At 38.8% G+C, this 20,802-nt stretch overlaps 1 protein-coding gene across 1 annotated transcript in view; it reads left to right on the top strand.

Moving 5' to 3' along the window:
- Positions 1–16,896, top strand: part of EFHC2 (EF-hand domain containing 2) — a gene marked incomplete at its 5' end in the record, with an annotated part of 271,873 nt that extends 254,977 nt beyond the window's left edge. The window contains 1 exon segment of the mRNA XM_081043040.1: positions 16,392–16,896. Within this exon segment, the coding sequence (XP_080899166.1) occupies positions 16,392–16,415 (24 nt within the window). The 3' untranslated portion in view covers positions 16,416–16,896.
- Positions 16,897–20,802: the final 3,906 nt, after the last annotated feature.

Below are 20,802 nucleotides of genomic sequence, written 5' to 3' on the forward strand. Positions count from 1 at the left end.
ATAAGTTTAGTACCTATGTTTTCTTCAATGCAGTTTATTGTGTCAGGTCTTATGCTTAAGTCTTTGATCCATTTTGAATTAATTTTGGTACATGGTGACAGATAGCAGTCCAGTTTAATTCTTTTGCACGTAGCTATCCAATTCTGCCAGCACCATTTATGAAGAGGCTGTCTTTCCTCCATTGTATGTTTTTAGCTTCTTTGTCAAAGTTATCTGTCCATATTTATGTGGTTTTATTTCTGGGTTCTCAATTCTATTCCATTGGTCTATGTGTCTGTTTTTCTGCCAATACCAAGCTGTTTTGATTATTGTAGCCCTGTAGTACAAGCAAAAATCAGGGAGTGTGATACCTCCAGTATTGTTCTTTTTTTTAAATATTGCTTTGGCTATTAGGGGTCTTTTGTGGTTCCAAACAAATCTGAGGATTTTTTGTTCTACTTAAAAAATGCCATTTGGATTTTAATGGGGATTGCATTAAATCTGTATATGGCTTTGGGTAATATGGCCATTTTAACTATGTTGATTCTTCCAATCCATGAGCATGGAATGTCTTTCCATTTCTTTGTGTCTTCTTCAATTTCTTTCAAAAATGTCTTACAGTTTTCAGCATATAGGTCCTTCACATCCTTGATTAAGTTTATTCCTAGGTATTTTATTCTTTTTGCTGCAATTGGAAAAGGAATTGTTTTTTCAATCTCTTTTTCTGAGATTTCATTGTTGGTATATAGGAAAGCAATGGACTTTTGTACGTTGATTTTGTAGCCAGCAACTTTACTGTATTCATTGATTGTTTCTAATAGCTTTTTGGTGGAGTCTTTAGGGTTTTCTATATGTAGCATCATGTCATCTGCAAAGAGTGACAATTTAACTTCTTCATTCCCAATTTGGATGCCTTTTATTTCTTTCTCTTGCCTGATAGCTCTGGCGAGGACTTCCAACACTATGTTGAAAAGCAGAGGTGATAGGGGACAACCTTGTCGTGTTCCTGAACATAGAGCAAAGGGCTTCAGCTTTTCACGATTAATTATGACATTAGCTGAGGGCTTGTCGTATATGGCCTTTATTATGTTGAGGTATTTTCCTTCTATACCAATTTTAGTAAGTGTTTTAATCATAAATGGATGTTGTATCTTCTCAAATGCTTTTTCTGCATTAATTGATAGAATCATATGAGTTTTGTCCTTTATTTTGTTTATGTGGTGTATCACATTGATGGATTTGCGAATGTTGAACCATCCTTGTGCCCCAGAGATGAACCCCACTTGGTCGTGATGAATAATCTTTTTAATGCATTGTTGTATTCGATTTGCTAGAATTTTGTTTAAGATTTTAGCATCTGTATTCATCAGAGATATAGGTCTGTAGTTTTCTTTTTTTGTGTTGTGCTTACCAGGTTTTGGTATCAGGGTAATGTTGGCCTCATAAAATGAGTTAGGGAGTACTGACTCTTCTTCAATTTTTTGGAAGATTTTGAGCAGGATTGGTATTAGATCCTGTTTGAAGGTTTGGTAGAATTCACTAGTGAAGCCATCTGGTCCAGGACTTTTGATTTTGGGAAGGTTTTTGATGACTGATTCAATTTCGTTACTGGTGATCGGCCTGTTAAGATTTTCCAGTTCTTCATGATTCAGCCTTGGAAGGCTATATGTTCCTAAGAACTTGTCCATTGCTTCTAAGTTATTAAATTTGGTGACATATAGTCCTTCATAGTATTCTTGGATAATCCTTTGTATTTCTGTGGTGTCTGTGATAACTTCCCCTTTTTCATTTCTGATTTTGTTAATTAGTGTCTTCTCTCTTTTTATCTTAGTGAGTCTAGCCAAGGGTTTGTTGATTTTGTTAATCTTTTCAAAGAACCAGCTTTTTGTCACATTAATTTTTTCTATTGTCTTTTTGTTCTCTATTTCATTTAGTTTTGCTCTGATTTTTGTTATTTCCTTTCTTCTGCTGACCTTGGGTTTCGCTTGTTCTTCTTTTTCTAGTTTTTTAAGGTGTAACATGAGGTTATTTATTTGGGATTTTTCTTGTTTCTTGAGATAGGCCTGTAATGATATAAATTTCCCTCTCAAAACTGCTTTCGCGGCATCCCAAAAATTTTGGTAGGATGTATTTTCATTGTCATTTGTTTCTATGTATCTTTTGAGCTCTCCTCTAATTTCTTCTTTGACCCAGTCGTTCTTTAAAAGTATGTTGTTTAATCTCCATGTATTTGTGTTTTTTCCTGCTTTCTTTTTGCAGTTGATATCCAATTTCAAAGCTTTGTGATCAGAGAATATGTTTGGTATGATTTCAGTCTTCTTAAATTTGCTGAGGCTGATTTTATGTCCCAATATATGGTCTATCCTTGAGAATGTTCCATTGTACACTAGAAAAGAATGTATAGTCTGATGTTTTAGGATGAAGTGCTCTATATATATCAATTTTGTCCAATTCATCTAATGTGTCATTTAGGGCTGCTATTTCGTTATTTATCTTCTGTTTGGATGATCTATCCATAGCTGTCAATGATGTATTTAAGTCCCCTAGTATAATTGTGTTTTGGTCAATTTCTCCCTTTAGTTCTGTTAGTAGTTGCTTGGTATATTTCGGTGCTCCCTGATTGGGGGCATAAATATTGATGACTGTTATGTCTTCTTGTTGTATAATCCCCTTTACCATTATGAAATGTCCATCTTTGTCTCTTGTTATCTTTTTCACCCTGAAGTCTGTTTCATCGGAAATCATTATGGCTACACCTGATTTTCTCTGGGTACCATTTGCTTGGAGTGTCAATTTCCACCCTTTCACTTTGAGTCTATGCTTGTCCTTGTAGCTGAGATGTGTCTCTTGTAGGCAGCATATGGTTGGGTTTAGTTTTTTGATCCAATCTGCTACTCTGTGTCTCTTTATTGGTGAGTTCAGTCCATTTACATTTAGGGTGATTATTGATATGTGAGGATTTCCTGTCATTCTGTCTTTAGTTTTCTGGTAAGGCTGTGTCTCCATTGTTTCTTTGCCTTTTTGTTGTTGTCTGTTATTTCTGTGTGGTGGTATTCTATGATGTTTCCCTCTGTTTCTCCTTTTATTACAGTATATATTTCAGATTTGGATGTTTTTTGAGTGGTTACCCTTGAGTTTATGTAAAAGAATGTTTGATATTTAGAGTATTCCAGTTTCTTCAGTACGCTTACTTTCTCTATTCGCATATTCCAGTTCAGGCCTTTAAGCTCCCCCTTTTTATGTTTTGGTTGCCACAAGTTGTCCCTGTTGATGGTGGTCTAATAGCCTCCTTTAGTATTTCTTGTAGTGCAGGTCGTGTATTAGAAAATTCCCTCAGCTTCTGGATGTCTGGGAAGGTCATTATTCCTCCTTCATATCTAAAGGAGATCTTTGCTGGATATATTATACTTGGCTCATGATTTCTCTCTTTCAATAGTTTGAATATTTGGTTCCACTCCCTTCTAGCTTGTAGAGTTTCTGCTGAAAAATCTGATGATAATCTAATGGGCTTTCCTTTGTAAGTTACCGTCTTCTTTTCCCTGGCTGCCTTGAGGATTCTTACTTTGTCATTGATTTTAGACAGCTTCAATACAATGTGCCTTGGTGAAGGCCTGTTGGGATTGAGGTAATTAGGTGTTCTACTTGCTTCTTGGATTCGAGGATCCAGTTCTTTCCACAAGTTTGGGAAGTTCTCATCGACGATTTGTTTGAATATATTCTCTGTTTCCTTCCCTCTTTCTTCTCCTTCTGGTATGCCCATTATTCTTATATTGCTCTTTCTGATGGAGTCAGAAAGTTCTGATAGAGTTCTTTCATTTCTTTTAAGTCTCAAGTCTCTTTCTTCTTCCATCTGTGTAAATTCCAGGTTCCTATCTTCGATGTCACTGATTCTTTTCTCCATCTGGTCAACTCTACTACCTAAGCTGGATATTTCATTGTTAATTTCTTCTATTGAGTTCTTAATCTCCAGAAATTCTATTTGGTTCTTTTTCAAAATTTCAATCTCTTGTAAAATGCTCATGGTGTTCTTTGATTGTGTTTCTGAGTTCATTAAACTGCCTTTCTGTGTTTTCTTGCGTCTCGTTCAGTTTTTTCAGAATTGCAATCTTGAATTCTCTGTCATTTAAATCACAAAGGTGCATATCTCTAAGTTCCTTTTCTGGAGACTCTTCACTTTCTTTCTGAGCTATCTTGTTGCCTTGGTTTTCATGGCCATCACTGATTTACTACTTCTCTTCCTAGACATCTACAGGAGTGGCTTCTGCAACAGGTTGATAGGTATGCGAAGAGCTTTTGGAGTTCCAAAGCTCTTTCTGCACCAGATTCAGAGCCCGTACGTTTCAGCAGTTCTGTTTATTCCTGCAGGGATCCGCCCAGATAGGTGGGGCCAGGGGCGGGGTGAGTTGTGAGAGGTGGCCCAGAGCAATGGCAGCGACCACCACCACAGCCAGTCCTGCTTCCACAGCTCCCTCCCCTTTGCCGGAACTAGTTGAGCTGCGAATCTGTGTCTGCGGTCCACAGTTCTCAGAGCAGCAAATATTCTGTCCTTTGATCCGACACTGCTACTTTATCGCTTCTAGCACCGGGCAGGTGGGGGCGGGGCGAGCTCTGGGAGGGTAGAGAGGGGCGGCTAGTCTCCGTGCGTAAGGCTTCCGTTCTCCGCTCGGCAGTGAGGGCTTAAACCACCAATTTCAGCCCTCTTCCCTCAGTCTTTGCTCCGAGGTCTGCCGTGAGCGAGCGTTGTGTTCAGCGGTTTTGTATGCTGCCCCCTCAGCCCTGTGGGCCGTAAGCGGAGCCCTAGCAGTCCGAGTCCTTCCCTCTCCCACAGCTGCGGAAGATCCAGGAGCAGCGGGCTCCGAGCACTGAGCTAGGTCTGTGTCCTGCACCCGCGTGGCTCTGTCTCCGCACTTCTCCTCTCCCTCTCCCCCGCTCATGCGAGTCTCCCACCTGGAGGTGAATTCAGTAGTGGGCCTCTTCGTCTTGCCTGTCTGCTGTGCAAGGAGTCCTTTGTGGAGTTATTGTAGTCCTATTCGTTGTAAATTCCAGGGGAGCGTTACAGAGGCTCACCTCACGCCGCCATTTTTTTTTAATTTTAGTGATTCTATTCTTAAGAGTTAGAACAGTTACAGAAGAGGAATGTAGCATTAGAAAGGGCCTGTGCTTCAGCAGTAGACTCTTCTAATTGTTACTCATTTGTGGTGAGAAGTAATTTACTCTTGGGGTCTCATCAGTTTTGCTAAGCAAGCCTAGAAGTTCTTTAGTCTATGGGGAGACATTTGGAAGGGGCCGTTTCTTTTCAGCCAGTTTTTTTTAAAGATATACATATAAAATGGTACCGGAATGATTTAACCAATGAGAATTTAACTATATTCCTAGAGTATTCAGTACTTTGGTACTCCTAAACTTGTTATTGTTTCATAAAGAGGATACAAGATAGCTTGGGAATGTTACCAGTGAGTCTCTAAGCTCATGTTCAAGGTTTGACAATAATGTTTGCAAACTCATCCTAGAAAAAGTGCTACATACATCATTACTGAATATCACTATGGTTGCTTTTGAAGTACTCCCCTGGGGAAGCTATGCACTGATGCTAGCACCTGGTCCACCTTTCAAAGCAATTTTGGAACTCTTTCTCTGGAATGGTGATCAGAGCTGTCGTCGTATTACCCTTGATGTCCTGAATGTCATCAAAATATCTTCCTTTCAATATTTCCTTTTATCTTTAGGTAAAGAAAGAAGTCATTGGGGGCCAGATCAGGTGTGTAGGGAGGGTATTCCAACATAGTGGTTTACTGGCTAAAATCTCCCTCACAGACCGTGCCGTATGAGTGAGCTGGTGCATTGTTATGATGCAAGACCTCCTTCAGGACCATTTTTGCACATAGCTTTCTCATGCCAAGATTTTCAGTTAAATTTTCCTGTTTCTCTGTCAATGTTTACTTGGTCTGCTATCCTTCTCACAGTCAGCCAGTGATTTTGATGCACAATGTGACAAATTTTTATAATTTCTTCATCAGTTTTGCTTGTTGCTGGCTACCCTGACCTCTTCTCGCTTCATCAGTGGTGCGTTCTCTCCCCTCAGAAAAATGTTCAATCCATTTGTACACTTCCATTTTCTTCATGGCATTATCCCCATAAACATGGATTAATGTGTCCCTGATTTCACTTCCACTCTTGCCAAGTTTAACAAGAAGTTTAATGTTTATTTATTGCTCTAAATCAAGCTCAGACATTCTCATGATGACGCACAAAAACACGCGACAACAATAATGAACACTGCTCGGCAAGATACCACCACACATTGACACGAACACAGCTGTGAGACACTGATATACCAAGGTTATGAAACCTTACCAAGTTGTTTGTACAGTGCTGCCAGTGTAAGCCCACAGTGGCAAGTTTGCAAACTTTATTGTCAGACCTTGTAAAAATATTTAGTGTGAATATATTGAACATAATATTTCATAATTCATGCAGTAGAATCAATAGTGAAAAGTATAATATCTCCTGAACCATGTAAGTGAACCATTAATATTAATATTAATATCTAATAATGCCCTGAGATACTCTGAGTCAGAGCCTGTCACATGTTGTGTTCTCCAGGAAGCAGATGGAATCTAACATTGAAGGATATTTTTTCAGGAGTGTCCTTGGGCTCAATATCCATGGAAGGGAGGGGAAGAACACAGAGTGGGTTTCAGGACAAGTTGAGTGTGATGCAGGCCCAAAGGCAGCTCTGACTAGCCCATAGGGAACCCTGGAACTAGAATGGCCTTTCAGAGTTGTCCCAAGTTGGGCCAAAATGTCCTGGCCTTTATTCCTGTGGGTTGGTTTAGGAAGAGATATAACATTGGGCAGTGTGGCTCTTTGCAGCCAAGACAGCTCTGTAATTGAGGCAGTCCTTGAAGGACTGGCAGCTGGGCCACCAAATCCTGCCTCAAGTGGATTCTGGATAGTACATCACAGGTGGTAATCAACCACTCTTGAAGCTCTTGTTGATTTCTTGGTATCTGCTGGGGTCTTGGCAATGTGGCACATCCTTCTTCCCACACCTGCTCCATGATTATTGTCTGATCTTGCACCTGTGGCAGGGAACTGATAGGGCAGTGGTAATGCCAGAAGAGGCCATGTGGGAGTTGGACCAGATGTGTAGATCCTTGGCACCCAGAGAAAACTTCTCACTTAGAGCTTTGGGAGTTGCCAGTATTTGGGAAGTCTGCCATAGCCAAAAAGTCATAAGTGGGACCTCAGAACAAGATCTACCAGGTTGTGAAAGTCACCCAGCTCTGAGTGTAATGTGATGAGATTCAAGTTATGTTGAAAACAAGGAATGAGCTCCTCTGTGGAAACCAAGGGTTGGGCAGCTGCACACTTTCTCCAGTGTATGAGCTGGACAGGCTGGCTGTGGTTGAAGTTCCAGAGATGCCATGAACACCTCTCTAGAAGTTACTGGCACCAGCCACCATTTGGAACCTGGATGTCTTTACTCCTAGCTGAATGTTATCCTCCACAGGATCTCTTCCCTGAACTGGGGACCTTGCTGACAAATAGAAAGACACTTCTTGGCTGATAAGAGCTGAGCAGGCCTCAGTACTAGATTCAACACCAATTGTGTTTGTATCAGTTTTAATGGATGGGGATGGATGATAGGAGTGGGCATTTGGGACACCTTCCCAGTCTACCCGGATTAACTGAAGCCAAAAAAGAGTAACAGGACCACAGTTGTCAGCCTGTGGGGTGGTCTGGTACACCAGACATGGGATTGGAAGGGCAGGGTGTCAATGAGGTCTAGCAGGGTGTCTCTCCAAAACAGAGATCACAGTGGTGGGGAATCCTGAAATTAGCACTATTCATCGAAAGGAGCCAGTCAGCAGGCTTGAACCAAGCCTTCAGCCCTGCCCTGGGAACAGAGCAGGCTAAGTCCCTGTACGAGTGAGATTCCAGCAGGAAACACACACACACACACACACACACACACACACATACACACTACACACATAAACACACACACTACATACACACCCCACACTACACATACATACACACACAAAGGAGTCAGGGAAGTGGATTTAATGAAGGGTCTTTTTTTCATATTTTTAAAATTATCTGTATTTTTCAATTACAGTTAACGTTCAGTATTATTTTACTTTCAGGTGACCAGTATACTGGTAGACATTTATATAATTTATGAAGTGATCCCCCAATTCATCTACTATCCACCTGGCACCATGCATATTTATTACCATATTAGTGACTGTATTCCCCTATACTTCACTTTATACCCCCTGCCTATTTTGTAGCTGTCAATTTATATTTCTTAATCCCTTCACCTTTCTCACCCTGCTCCAACCCCACTCTCATCTATCACCCCGATAAATCAAGTACACATCTGACACTATGCATAGGTATTACAATATTATTGACTTTATTTCCTCTGCTATACTTTACATCCCTGTGACTATTTTGTGTACCAATTTGTACTTAAATCCCGTCGCCGTTTTCACCCAGCCCCCCAAACTCCCTCCCATCTGGCAACCATCAGTTTGTTCCCTGTATCTATGAGTCTATTTTGTTTTTTTTTGTTTATTTACTTTGTTCTTTAGATTCCACATATAAGTGAGATCATACGGTATTTGTTTTTCTCTGTCTGACTTATTTCGCTTAACATAATACCTTCTAGGTCCATCCATGTTGCAAATGGTAAGATTTCATTCTTTTTCATAGCCAAGTAATATTACATTGCATATATGTATCATCTCTTCTTTATCTAATTGTCTACTGTTGGGCGCTTAGGTTGCTTCCATATCTTGACTATTGTAAATAACACTGAAGTAATCATAGGGTGCATATATCTTTCCATATTAATGTTTTGGATTACTTCGGAAAAATGCCCAGAAGAGGAATTGCTGGGTCATAATGTAGTTCTATTTTTAATTTTTTGAGGAACCTCCATACTGTTTTCCATAGTGACTGCATCAATCTGCATTCCCACCAACAGTGCACAAGGGTTCCCTTTTCTCCATATCCTCGCCAACACTTGTCTGTTGATTTACTGATGATAGCCATTCTTACAGATGTGAGGTGGTATCTCGTTGTGGTTTGTATTTGCATTTCTCTGATGATCAGTGACGTTGAGTATCTTTTCATATGTCTATTGGTCATCTGTATGTCCTCTTTGGAGAAATGTCTATTCAGGTCCTCTGCCATTTGTTAATTGGATTATTCATTTTTTTCGTGTTGAATTGCATGAGTTCTTTATGAATTTTTGGATATTAACCCCTTATCAGATGTATCATTGGTAAATATCTTCTCCCATTCAGTAGGTTGCCTTTTCGTTTTGTTGATGGTTTTCTTTGATGTGCGAAAACATTTTAATTTGATGTAGTCCCACTTGTTTACATTTTATTTTTTTCCTTGCCAGAGGTGATACATCAGAAAAAATATTATTAATAGCAATGTCAGAGAGTTTACTGCCTATGTTTTCTTCTATTAGTTTTATGGTTTTGAATATTACATTTAAGTCTTTAATCCACTTTGAGTTTATTCTTGTATATGGAGGAAGAAGGTGGTCCAGTTTCATTTCTTTGCATGTATCTGTCCAGTTTTCCCTGCACCATTTATTGAGTAGACTGTCTTTACCCCATTGTACATTCTTGCCTCCTTTGTCATAGATTAAATGACCATATTGGCATGGAGTTATTTCTGGACTCTATCCTGTGCTGTTGATCTATGTGTCTGTTTTGATGCCAATACCATGGTGTTTTGATTACTATAGCCTTGTAGTATAGTTTGATATGAGGTATTGTGATACCTCCAACTTTGTTCTTCTTTCTCAAGATTGTTGTGACTATTTGGGCTTTTTATGGTTTCATGTAAATTTTAGGATTATTCTAGTTCTGTAGATTGCATTGGGTAGTATGGATATTTTAATTTGTATCTTCAATTCTTTCTTCAGTGTCTTAAAATTTTCCAAGTATAGTTTTTTGTGTGTGTGTTGTTGTTGTTGTTGTTTTTTATGTCCTTGGTTAACTTTACGCCTCGGTATTTATTTTTATTTTTTTAAATTAAAGTTTTTTGGGGTAACAATGGTTAGCAAAAGTTACATAGGTTATAAGTGTACAATTCTGTAATACATCATCTATATATCACATTGTGTGTTCACCACCCAGAGCCAGTTCTCCTTCCATCACCATATATTTGATCCCGCCCACCCAGAAGCCAGAGAACAAGGAAGCTCAAGGACTGGTGTAATCCACAGAGGCCAGCCTCAGAGCAGAGAGCTCAGTGAAAAGGGCAGGGCAGAAAATGGATCTTAAGGAACAAATGGAGAACTACCCAGCACAATCTGTTATCAGAATAGACTTGGGCTCATGAGAATAAGGCCCATATCCAGGGTGTAAGACCAGATCCAGACTAACAGCTCCTGTGGTTGGTCTGCTGAATGTCATGACTGGTCCCCCAGACTCAGATGGGGCTCCCCTACCAGTGATGGTTAGATCGCCTCAGCTAATAGGACTGGGATCCAACAACAAGCAAGAAAACTGTACAAACAGGACTGTGGTTGTAGCTGGTCCAGCTTTGATTAGTCCTGCTGCCCTTTGGTGAGAGGTTTTCCTACATGGATACTTGTAAGCTGAGTGTCACCTACCCTGACTGTTGACTGTAGCCCGTTTTCTCAGTAGCCCCTTTGGTCAGGTCTCTGCCTGGCCCCCAGAGCAGCTCATAGTGAGCCATTGAGGCTGTCATTTAACTCTCACTCCATAATTTGACTGTCTATGGTCTCAGCATGTTGCCCTAGCTCTGTCGCAGTCCGGAGATCCCGTTTCCACTCTATTGTGTTTGTTCACAGATGGTAGCTGTAAAACTGGCAAAATAGGTCCTGCTATTTAGAGCCAGTCTGGTTAATCTCAGAAATCACGTTTTAAAAAATAACACTAAATCAGTTCTCATATAAACTTCATAAGTTGCACTGTGTAACTGGCATCTTATCTTTTGACGTTTCTGAGAAAAATTGGATGTGGCTTCATTTTATGAGCACTGGAACTGCAGAAACATTAGCAATTGGCTCTAAAGCTCCCTTTTCACAGCAGGATTATATATAGCCTTGGCAGTGGGGACTGGGGACAGGTGGATGCATCATCTTTGGGCACCCCACTTGTTGAAGATCTCCTTTTGGTATTTAGAGGATGGAATATCCTGTGACATTTTATTGTCCCAACAACTTTGTGGGAATAAGTGTCATTCCCAGTTTACAGATAGGAAGCTGAGATTAAAGGCATTCCTAAAGGTAAGGATTATATAGTTAGGGGCCAGTGCCAATGCTTTAATAAACAGTTATGTTTAATATTTGAGGTTGAATATAACAGTTGAAATGAAAAACATTATTAATCATTCTCACTAGATTTAAAAACTAACTTGTAAACACCGATTACCTTACACAAAATAATAACCTAGTAGGAAACAATACTGCTGAAATCTACTTTGACTTAAAGCATTGGATGATGTCTACTTGTATGCATAAGTCTATCACTAAAGCGCAAAAAAATCCATGTCTCCTTGAAAACTTTACTTGCCATGTAATGCAGTTTTAAGGAAAGATTTCTTGTTCAGAAGGTACACCTGTGTTTTAGCTACACTCACACAGATGACAGCTCTATGGAAGCTTGGTCTTGAGCAAAGGGAAACAATTGTGAAATACTGTCATTACAGTAAAGGCATAAATGGATAGAAATATAAGCAAATCTCCTGGCTTAACATATGAGCTTTTCCTTATGTCACCAGAAAGCTCTTGATTATCTCAACAACTATTTGTGAAATTTCTTCCCAAATTAGTTTTAATTTGATTCACTGGAATTTAACTATTTTTTATGATTTTATCAACTTAATTTGATTATTTCTAAGGACATGTCAACCTATTAAAAGGAAGAAAATCCAATAAAACCAGTTTCAATTCCATACACACTACTGGACATTTTTTTTCCCACAAATTTATAGGTATTTCCTCTAGAAACATCCTTTTTTTGACTGACTGGAAAGGAGTGACAGGGTGAAATCACTAACATGACTATCAGCCTTACATTTGGAAGGGATAAAAATAACCTTGTTTCAGTGAAGCGTGGAATTTAATTGGCTCCTGATCTTTTTCCCTCATGCGTCTGGTGGCCAGTACTACAGTAGAAAATTTTAAAACTAGAAGGAGACATAATCCAATTAAAATTCCTTTTAAAAATGTCAAAGCAAATAAATCCAGGGCCCATGAGCTCACACACAGCTTTGCTGTTCTCGCGCTGGGCAGCTGCTATTTACAGAGTTTCCATCCAGTGCCATCTTTGCTTCCTATTTCAAGGGTATGTGATTTTACAGATCGGCAGCTACATTTTTTCACCATTGATGAACAAGTAATTTATTGCCAACTTGTTTGACATCTTAAGTAGCTCTAGTGACAGCCAGCTTGGAAGATGTCTTAGGACCCTCTTGCAGACAATGATTCCCAGCCATTTTAGAGTCATGATTTTACATCATTGTTGAATTTCACTCTCCATTTCACAGTTCTTCTTTCTTGCAGAAAATGCTATGTGGCACATATTGTTTACGCTCCAGATTAAATTGAACTTTTTTTTGAAATTTGTGCACTGTCTCTTGAGTTCTCTGGAAATCACATTGGAAACTCTAGACCTATCCACAGTTTGTCAGCAAGTTGCTTTGTTCCAAGCTGTGCTGTGACTTTCATAGACATTTTATTAGTTTTGATAAATATAAAATTGCATAATGTCTTTGTTTGACTTCCTCTAGAAGCCAACTTGGAGACAAGGATTTGAGTATACTTTTTTTTTTTTGATGGGGTGGGAAGTGAAAGGAGCACTAGTAAGGGAGTGGGGAAGTGAGAGATGCAAGAAAAGGAGCTTATACAGGGCATATTATCAAACCAGTAGCAAATGTGGATGACTAGAGCTTAATGCCTCTGGGACACAGAGGCTTAATGCCTCTGGGACACTGGTACAGTGGCTGGCATGTACCTCACAGTTATCCTACCCAAAGTGCAAGGGAGCTGTGGTATTCATACATCAACTCCCATTAGTCCTTGTTTGAGGACTGCTCTTGAAGTAGGGGGAAAGAATTAATTCCCAGGCGCTTGTGGCATGTCACAGGGGCAGCCAAAGCAGTCCTCAGAGGCCAAAGAAAAGCTCTCAGACAAAGGAACACAGGTGCTAGCAGTTGGAAGTCAGGCTGGTGTGCTCTGAGAGGAGAGTGTGAACGAATCAGGAGGGGTACTGGCAAAGCCTGCTAAACAAAGATATTTAAGATTCTAACATGCACCACTGGGGGAGCTGTTTTACAGCAACACAAGCAGGCTTGTCCTCAAGTAAGGGGGGAGTATTTGGAGGGGCATTAATGGCAATGTGTCTTTTACTGTAATAAATTTTTTAAAAATTTAAACATGCACTGTATTTTTTGATCACACTTCATAATCTGGAGTTTTCTTTGCATTTTGTAGTGTATGATGAATAAAAGGTCAGTGAAGACAAAGACTGTTTTAATTCACTGTCTACATTGTCATAAATATTCTGTAATGTTAGGAACATTTGTAGATTTATTAGAACAATTAGGCAGTGGTAGTATGGGGATTTCTCATGTCACCGAAGATCTCTTTATTTTGCAAAGAGATTGACCTTTAGATGGACCCAATTACAAGCAAAAGTGACGAAGAAAATATCTTTTTCCTTTACTTCATTGATGTCCCCCAACACACCACACCGAGTTTCTAAAGTCTTATCTCCTGCTTCCTACCTTCCTTTGGATCCCAATTTGACTCCTGTTTTCCATTTAAACTAGTACTTGTAAAAAATCTCCCTAAAATTGAGGGTTGGCTACAATTCTGGTACCAATTCCAATATGTGGGTTCTTTCCCCATATCAAGTAATTATTTTTTGTTTTGTTTTTGTTTTTTTAGTTAAAATTTATTGTGGTGGCAGTGGTTATTAAAGTACACAGGTTTCAGGTGTACAGTTCTGTAATACATCAGCTATATATTACATTGTATGTTCACCAAGTAATTCTTGACAACAGCTGGGTGTCCTACAGTTCAACTCAATTTTGACACTCAGAATTGTACTTTGTGCTATGTGCTCCAAACCACACTGGGCTACTCACCCTTTCTTGAAAATAGATTTTTAGGCCTCCAGGCCTTTGCTTGTGCTTTTCCCTATGCCTGGAACACTCTGGAGATAGCCTCAGATCCCACAGGGTAAGAGTTTAGTCCCATGAGATTTCCTCCCCACTTCCGACCATATTCGCATGTCCAGGTTGTCAACCTGTGCTTCTGACCTACTGCCTGTAAATTGGAAGTTCCCACAACCCCCTCCTTAGGTTTGATTAATTTGCTAGAGAAGCTCATAGAACTCAGAGAAACATTTTACTTAGTAGATCACTGATTTGTTGTAAAAGGATATGACTCAGAAACAGCCAGATGGAAGAGATGCATAGGGCAAAGTGTGGGGAAAGGGTGAGGAGCTTCCATGTCCTCTTCAGGTGGGCCACTTTCCTGCGCCTTCACGTGTGTTCACCAAACCAGAAGCTTGGAGGTTACTGCAATAATAGGACTTCAGTGTGTCCTTTTGATAGGACACAATTCAACCTGTAACACTACCCCTTTCTTTTATGAACACTTCAAATCAGTTACCTTCCTGGTATTGCATGTTCTACTGCAGTCAAGTCTTTGAGATGCGGATCTCATTCATCCGAGCTTCAGCTACCCTGGTTACAGTACAGTCATCTCTCCCCAGGGTTGTTGCAGTAACCTCCAAAGTAATTTTCCTCCTTCATTCTTCATACATCCAACAAGTTATCTAATTAATTGCTAATCAGATTTTTCTGGCTGAGTGCCGTCAGTGACTTTCCCTAACCACAGCATAAAGTATAAACTAGCACAGAAACCTCCAACTTTGGCTTTATCTTTTCCTTCCAACCATCTTTGTTGCCACTTTGTACTATGTACTCCAAACCACACTGGGCTACTCACCCTTTCTCAAAAATAGATTTTTAGGTCTCCAGGCCTTTGTTTATACTGTTCCCTATGCCTGGAACACCCTTCATCTCTTAAATCTCCTGACGAACTACTCCTTATCCCATAAGATCAAAATGAAACATCACTTGCTCAAGTTGCTTCCACAATTTCATCACAGAATTATTGAGTCCTTGTGTTTCTGTGACACCTTGTGACTTTGGATACGAATTTAGCATTAGGAAACATATAGCACCTCTTATATAAAACAACCTTAATGATACAAATATAAGCAGCCACAGTTATGGACTTTTCCCCTCTGTTGATATTAATTGACCACTGCAGCATAAACGAAAAGCATGCATGTGCATCTTTGAACATATATAGGTTTACATATACAAGACATTTTGAAATCTCTTTGAATCATGTTTATTACTTACATAATTTTGTTGCAACCCGTCTCATCAAACTAATTCTTAAAACTCTCTAGAGTGAAGGTATTTATTTTTCTGAAATTAGCAAATGTGTATACACATATATGTATGATGTATGTTATATATAAAGTATATGTGAATATATATTTATGCATTAATATATATAAAGTATATATAAAATAGCTTATCCCCAAGAGCATACTGTGAATGATCCAGTGCTCTTTCCATTGTTAGGTTGAAGAAATAGTAATCAAGAAGCCAGTATAGCTAGCAGTTTGGATTTTAAAACAATGAGTTCTTTTTTTTTAATTTATTGGGGTGACAATTGTTAGTGAAATTACATAGATTTCAGGTGTACAATGCTGTATTACATCATCTATAAATCCCAAACAATGAGTTTTTAATAAAGCATAGGAGGAGCTATCATTGCAATAATGCTGCATAACAAACAGCCCCACACATTTCAGTGGTTACAACAGAAATTTATTTTTCTTGTCCATGCGCCTATATGTCAGCTGGGTTGGGTTCCAGCTCGGCTTGTTCCACCTGTCATTCTGACTAGTAGCATCTTGGGCCATATTCTACTGATGGCGATGGCAGGGGCACAGAAGGCCAAGCCAAATCATGCCAGCACATTAGGGCCTCTGTTTGTGGTATATCTGCTAATATTACATAGGCCAAAGCCAGTCATGTGGCCAGGCTCATATCAAAGGGACAGGAAAATCAACTCGATGGAAGGCGCCACAAAATCCCATCTCAAAGAGCATGGATGATAATTCTAATACAGGAAGGGATGAAGAATTGAGCACAAGAATCCAATACCCTCGTGATCCGAAAGTGGACGGTAGAAATGTCTGCTTTGAAAATTAACTGTTTTCCAAGAGCTTATGTAACAACAAGAAACAATTTGATGTTGCATTTGCAAAACTGCTTTGAAATGTGGTTCTAATTATATCCATCTTTGTTTTCTTTTCTAGAGATATGACGATGTGTCAGTCTGAATGCCATCAGTTATTTCTTTGAAATATATTGACTATTTAAATTTTTAAAGGACACGTATGGCATAGAGGAGCAGTAACATGCCAATTTTGCTCAACTCCTTTTGATTTTCTGCTCTAATTTTGCCAAGTTTATTTCAGGAGATGTAATTTCATTAAAAACAAAAAAGAAACACGGTTCATATTGAATTGAAATCCATAGACTATAATTAATCTCCTTTTGTCATTTTAGTTTTTCATAATATGATATTATATTGCTGATGTACCAGCACTAATAAAAATGTCATATAAAGGAGCATCGAGCATTTTTATTATATGTGTGATTTATTAATAACAAAGAATCTTATGGTAATTTTGTAACCAACATAATTTGATTTATTATAACAGAAATAAAATGACTTTTGACAGCTATATGTGAAAATATAAAATCAAATTATATCAGAGCAGTAAGTTGTTATTCTATTAAACATTTTTTTGAAATCTTTTTGACACATTTGTTGGTTATATAATTAAACTTTGTAGCAACCCATCTTGTCAAAATAATTCTTAAACCTCTCTTGAGTGAAGATATTTATTTTCTGAAATTAGCAAAGCTATGAGAAGAAAAAGAGTCCCCGCAACACACACTCACCACACATAAAACTTTGGGAGATAAATTGAAACATATGCAGTATTTATATTTTTAATGCCTTTTTTATATCTAAAGTTAGCTGTTAATTTAGGAATATATGCATGTGTATATAATTTTAGTGTGGCCAAAAATGTATTATATGTAAAATATTTAGGGATGTGAATGCTGAAGGTTTTGGGAGATCTTTTTGGTTCATTCTCCACACACACATACCACCCACCTGAGACGTTTAAATATTCTAAGACGACAACATTTCTCTCCTGCATTTCTCTAGTTCTATTTTTATTTTCTTCTAGGCCTATGCATCATGAGTCTCAGCAGAACTATTTTCATGTAGTATATATTTGATTAACACTCATAACCATCGAACTCTGGAAATTTCATTATGAGAAGTTTGTCCCAATCTAACCCATTCTTCAGTCTTGAGTGCTGTGTGTCATAAGTCCAGTTGCCTAGTGTTCTCAAAGACAATGGAAGTCTGTGGAGAAGGGACTTTGCCATTTACCTTTCAGGGAGTGCTCTGACAAGAGGAAGAGGAACTTGGTGACACCCCAAGGACCCTTCTATGTCTTTATTCTTTCACTCCCATTTGCGGTATCTTGCCTAGAAATGAGCTGGCTTCTTGGCTATCAGACATACTAATTTGCTCAATAACAATGGTTCTTTCATTTTTAAAATTGAAGTTAATTAATAAACTATTTCTATATATAAACCTAGGATAATTCTACATGTGCCATTGTTAAAAGAGACCCCATAGGACTTTCGAATAAACTAGAATACCCAATTTACTCATATATAGTAGAATCACTTACCCATAAAAGATAATTTTTGACTACTTGATTTTTGTCCCTTTTTTTTTTTAAGATGGCTGACAAGTGCCAAGCCATTTTGTCACTTTAAGATTTTTCATTCCTGAGAGAACAAGCTTTTAGAAGGATGACACTTTCCTGGAACTTTTCAGGCTGACGTATTTGTCACTTACCTATTCAACTCTTCAGTTAGTTGTCTTTCCCTTAACTTTTTAAATATGTAGATAATTGAGCTCTTGCACCGGTTTGTAATATAATTCATTTGAGAAATAGGAGAAGAGGAAAAGAAGCAAATCAATGATTTGCTCCTGAGTTTGTAGGATGACCACTGCTCATTCTATTGCATAGATATTTGTCACTGCCCTAGTTATTCGAAGTCAAGCCCACAGTTAGCAGTTAAATGGCCATTATGGGAATCATGCCGATAAACATGATACATTGCAGCCATAGAGACACTTTATATAATTATTCTTTTTATAACTAAGCCATATACTGAAGGAGATTTATAATTTAGAGATAATATCCCCATTAGTAAAGTTTATGACCCAGTAAACAGATCCCACTCTAGTAATAGAATTTGTGTACCTCCCTCTTTTGCTGGTGGTCTCAAGGTACTGAAGGGAAATGTTATCTTAGGAAAAACACTCTCATTATATAAATATCAATCGTCTTACAATTAATCTGGAAATATCTCCCCCCCCGCCACCCCCCGCTACCGCCTTGGTCCCACTTAGTTCCAAAATGCTGATACATTCTGCTTAGGTTTCAAGAAGTAGATATCTGGTTGTCAGCGCAAATAAACCCTGTGACTCAAATCTTTGGGGGTGGTGGGGAAGACTCCTGGAGTTTCCCCTTTATTTGCCTTTTCCCCTTTTTAACCTAACCATTTGAACTGTTTGGACCTGTTTGAAAAGTAATGTGGGTAAGTCTCTGGGTTGACTTTAGTGCTTACTAAAATAGTTACAATTTTAGACAATAGGTGATGAAGAGCACTGTAACTTTCAAGTATTAGGATAGTTTAAACATTTTGCCTACTTTATGTATTACCTTTGATCCGATTAATTTCAGATGTGTAATTTCTTGGTCTTTTTTTTTTTTTTGTATGTTGTGCTATTTGAAGTTTCGTTATTTGGGGTTGTGGATGTAACCAAACAGAGAGTTCATCCCTCCTAGCACACAGTGGAACCAAACTGAACTCTGAGAATTGCAGTGGAGAAATTAGGGTTGTTTTATTGCTAGGCCATGTAAGAAGAACAGGGAAGCTACTGCTCAAAAGTTCGGCAAACTCCCCCGATGGCTTACAATCAGAGGGTTTTAAGGAGTTGAGGAGCACAAGTATGTGGAAGTGCTGGTGGGTTGAGTTTTAATTAGAGAACCTGAAACTTGGCCATTTATAGTCAAGGCAGAATTCTGGATTCATCCTGAAACCTAATTTTTTTCTGGTATATGGCTAATGAATGACAGTACCATCCATCTAGTTGTCAAAATGACCCAATCCTTATTTTTATTTCTTCTCCCTTATCTCCAACATTCTTAATATGTCGTGAATCTATCCACTTCTCACCAACTTCACAATATGACTGACATTTCATTATTCCAAACCACCCATTATGTCTCTGGCAACAGCCTCCCAGTCAGCCTTCTTACCGCCAAACTCACTCTTGTAGTTCATACACAAAAGCAGCCAGAGATTTTAAAATACAGACATGATCTTTGCATTCTCCAAATAAAATCTTTCGGTAACTTCTCATGCCCTTCACATGAAGTTTAAATTCTTGAACATGAGTTCAACACAAGGTGGTCCCTATTCTCATCCTGACGCCCTTCTGCAATTGTCATCTCTTACCACTTAACTTTGTCTCCACGCTCCGGTCATAGTTAAAACTGGGGATATCTGAAGCAATTTGAAATGGCTTTTCAGTTCCTATTCTGTATTCTGTGAATGGCCTCATCAGTAATGAAGAGCAGTGGTAGCAAGGGAGGAAAAAGCAGGTAAAAGTCATTTTATCAGGTTCCTGTTTTGGTCAGATCTTATACAGGCTCGGTAGGAAAAAGGAAACACAAAGATGACTGGTGTAACAATTTCTAGAGGAGGATGCATTTTCTGTTTTTCACCAAACCATCGGCCTCTCTGGATTTTAATATGGTGGGGTCATAGCAAGCATTCCTCTACTGGCTTTACACAGATGCAAAGCAGCACTCAAGAAACTAGGAGATTCAGGAATCTGAAAATGGAACTATCCTATGATCCAGTAATTCCACTCCTAGGCATCTACCCGGAGAAATCCAAAACTCCAATTCAAAAATCAGTATGCACTCCTATGTTTATTGCAGCACTTTACACAATAGCCAAGATATGGAAACAACCGAAATGCCCATCGGTAGACGACGATTAAGAAGCTATGGTACATTTATACAATGGAGTATTACGCAGCCATAAAGAAGAAAGAAATCTTATAATTTGCAACAACATGGATGGATCTAGAGAACATTATGTTAAGTGAAATAAGTCAGAAAGAGAAAGACAAGTACCATATGATCTCACTTATGTGCGGAATCTAAAGAAAAGAATATGTGAATGAACTAATCAGAGACAGTTTTGAGGACACAAAGAAAAAACCGAGAGTTGTTAGATGGGCGGGGGCGGAGGGGGGGGTTGGGGATAAGGGGAAAGGTGAAGGGATTAGGAAGCAGCTGGTAACCACAAGATGGCCTCAGGGTTTTCTGAAAATTAATTTGGGGAACTTATTCAATAATGTTGTAAAGATTTTGTTGGGTATCCGATGGACATGCATCCTATTTGGGAGACCACCTCAGGGATACTGTGGATGCCTGACCATGGCATTGTACACCAGAAGCTAAATAATAATGAATGCCAACTATAATTTTATATATATAATGTGATGGCTGGGTGTGAGGTCGGAGGGATAATGGATGGGGGGAGAGGGGT

The sequence above is a fragment of the Rhinolophus hipposideros genome (genome assembly GCF_964194185.1).
Source record: "Rhinolophus hipposideros genome assembly, chromosome: X".
Lineage (NCBI taxonomy): Eukaryota > Metazoa > Chordata > Mammalia > Chiroptera > Rhinolophidae > Rhinolophus > Rhinolophus hipposideros.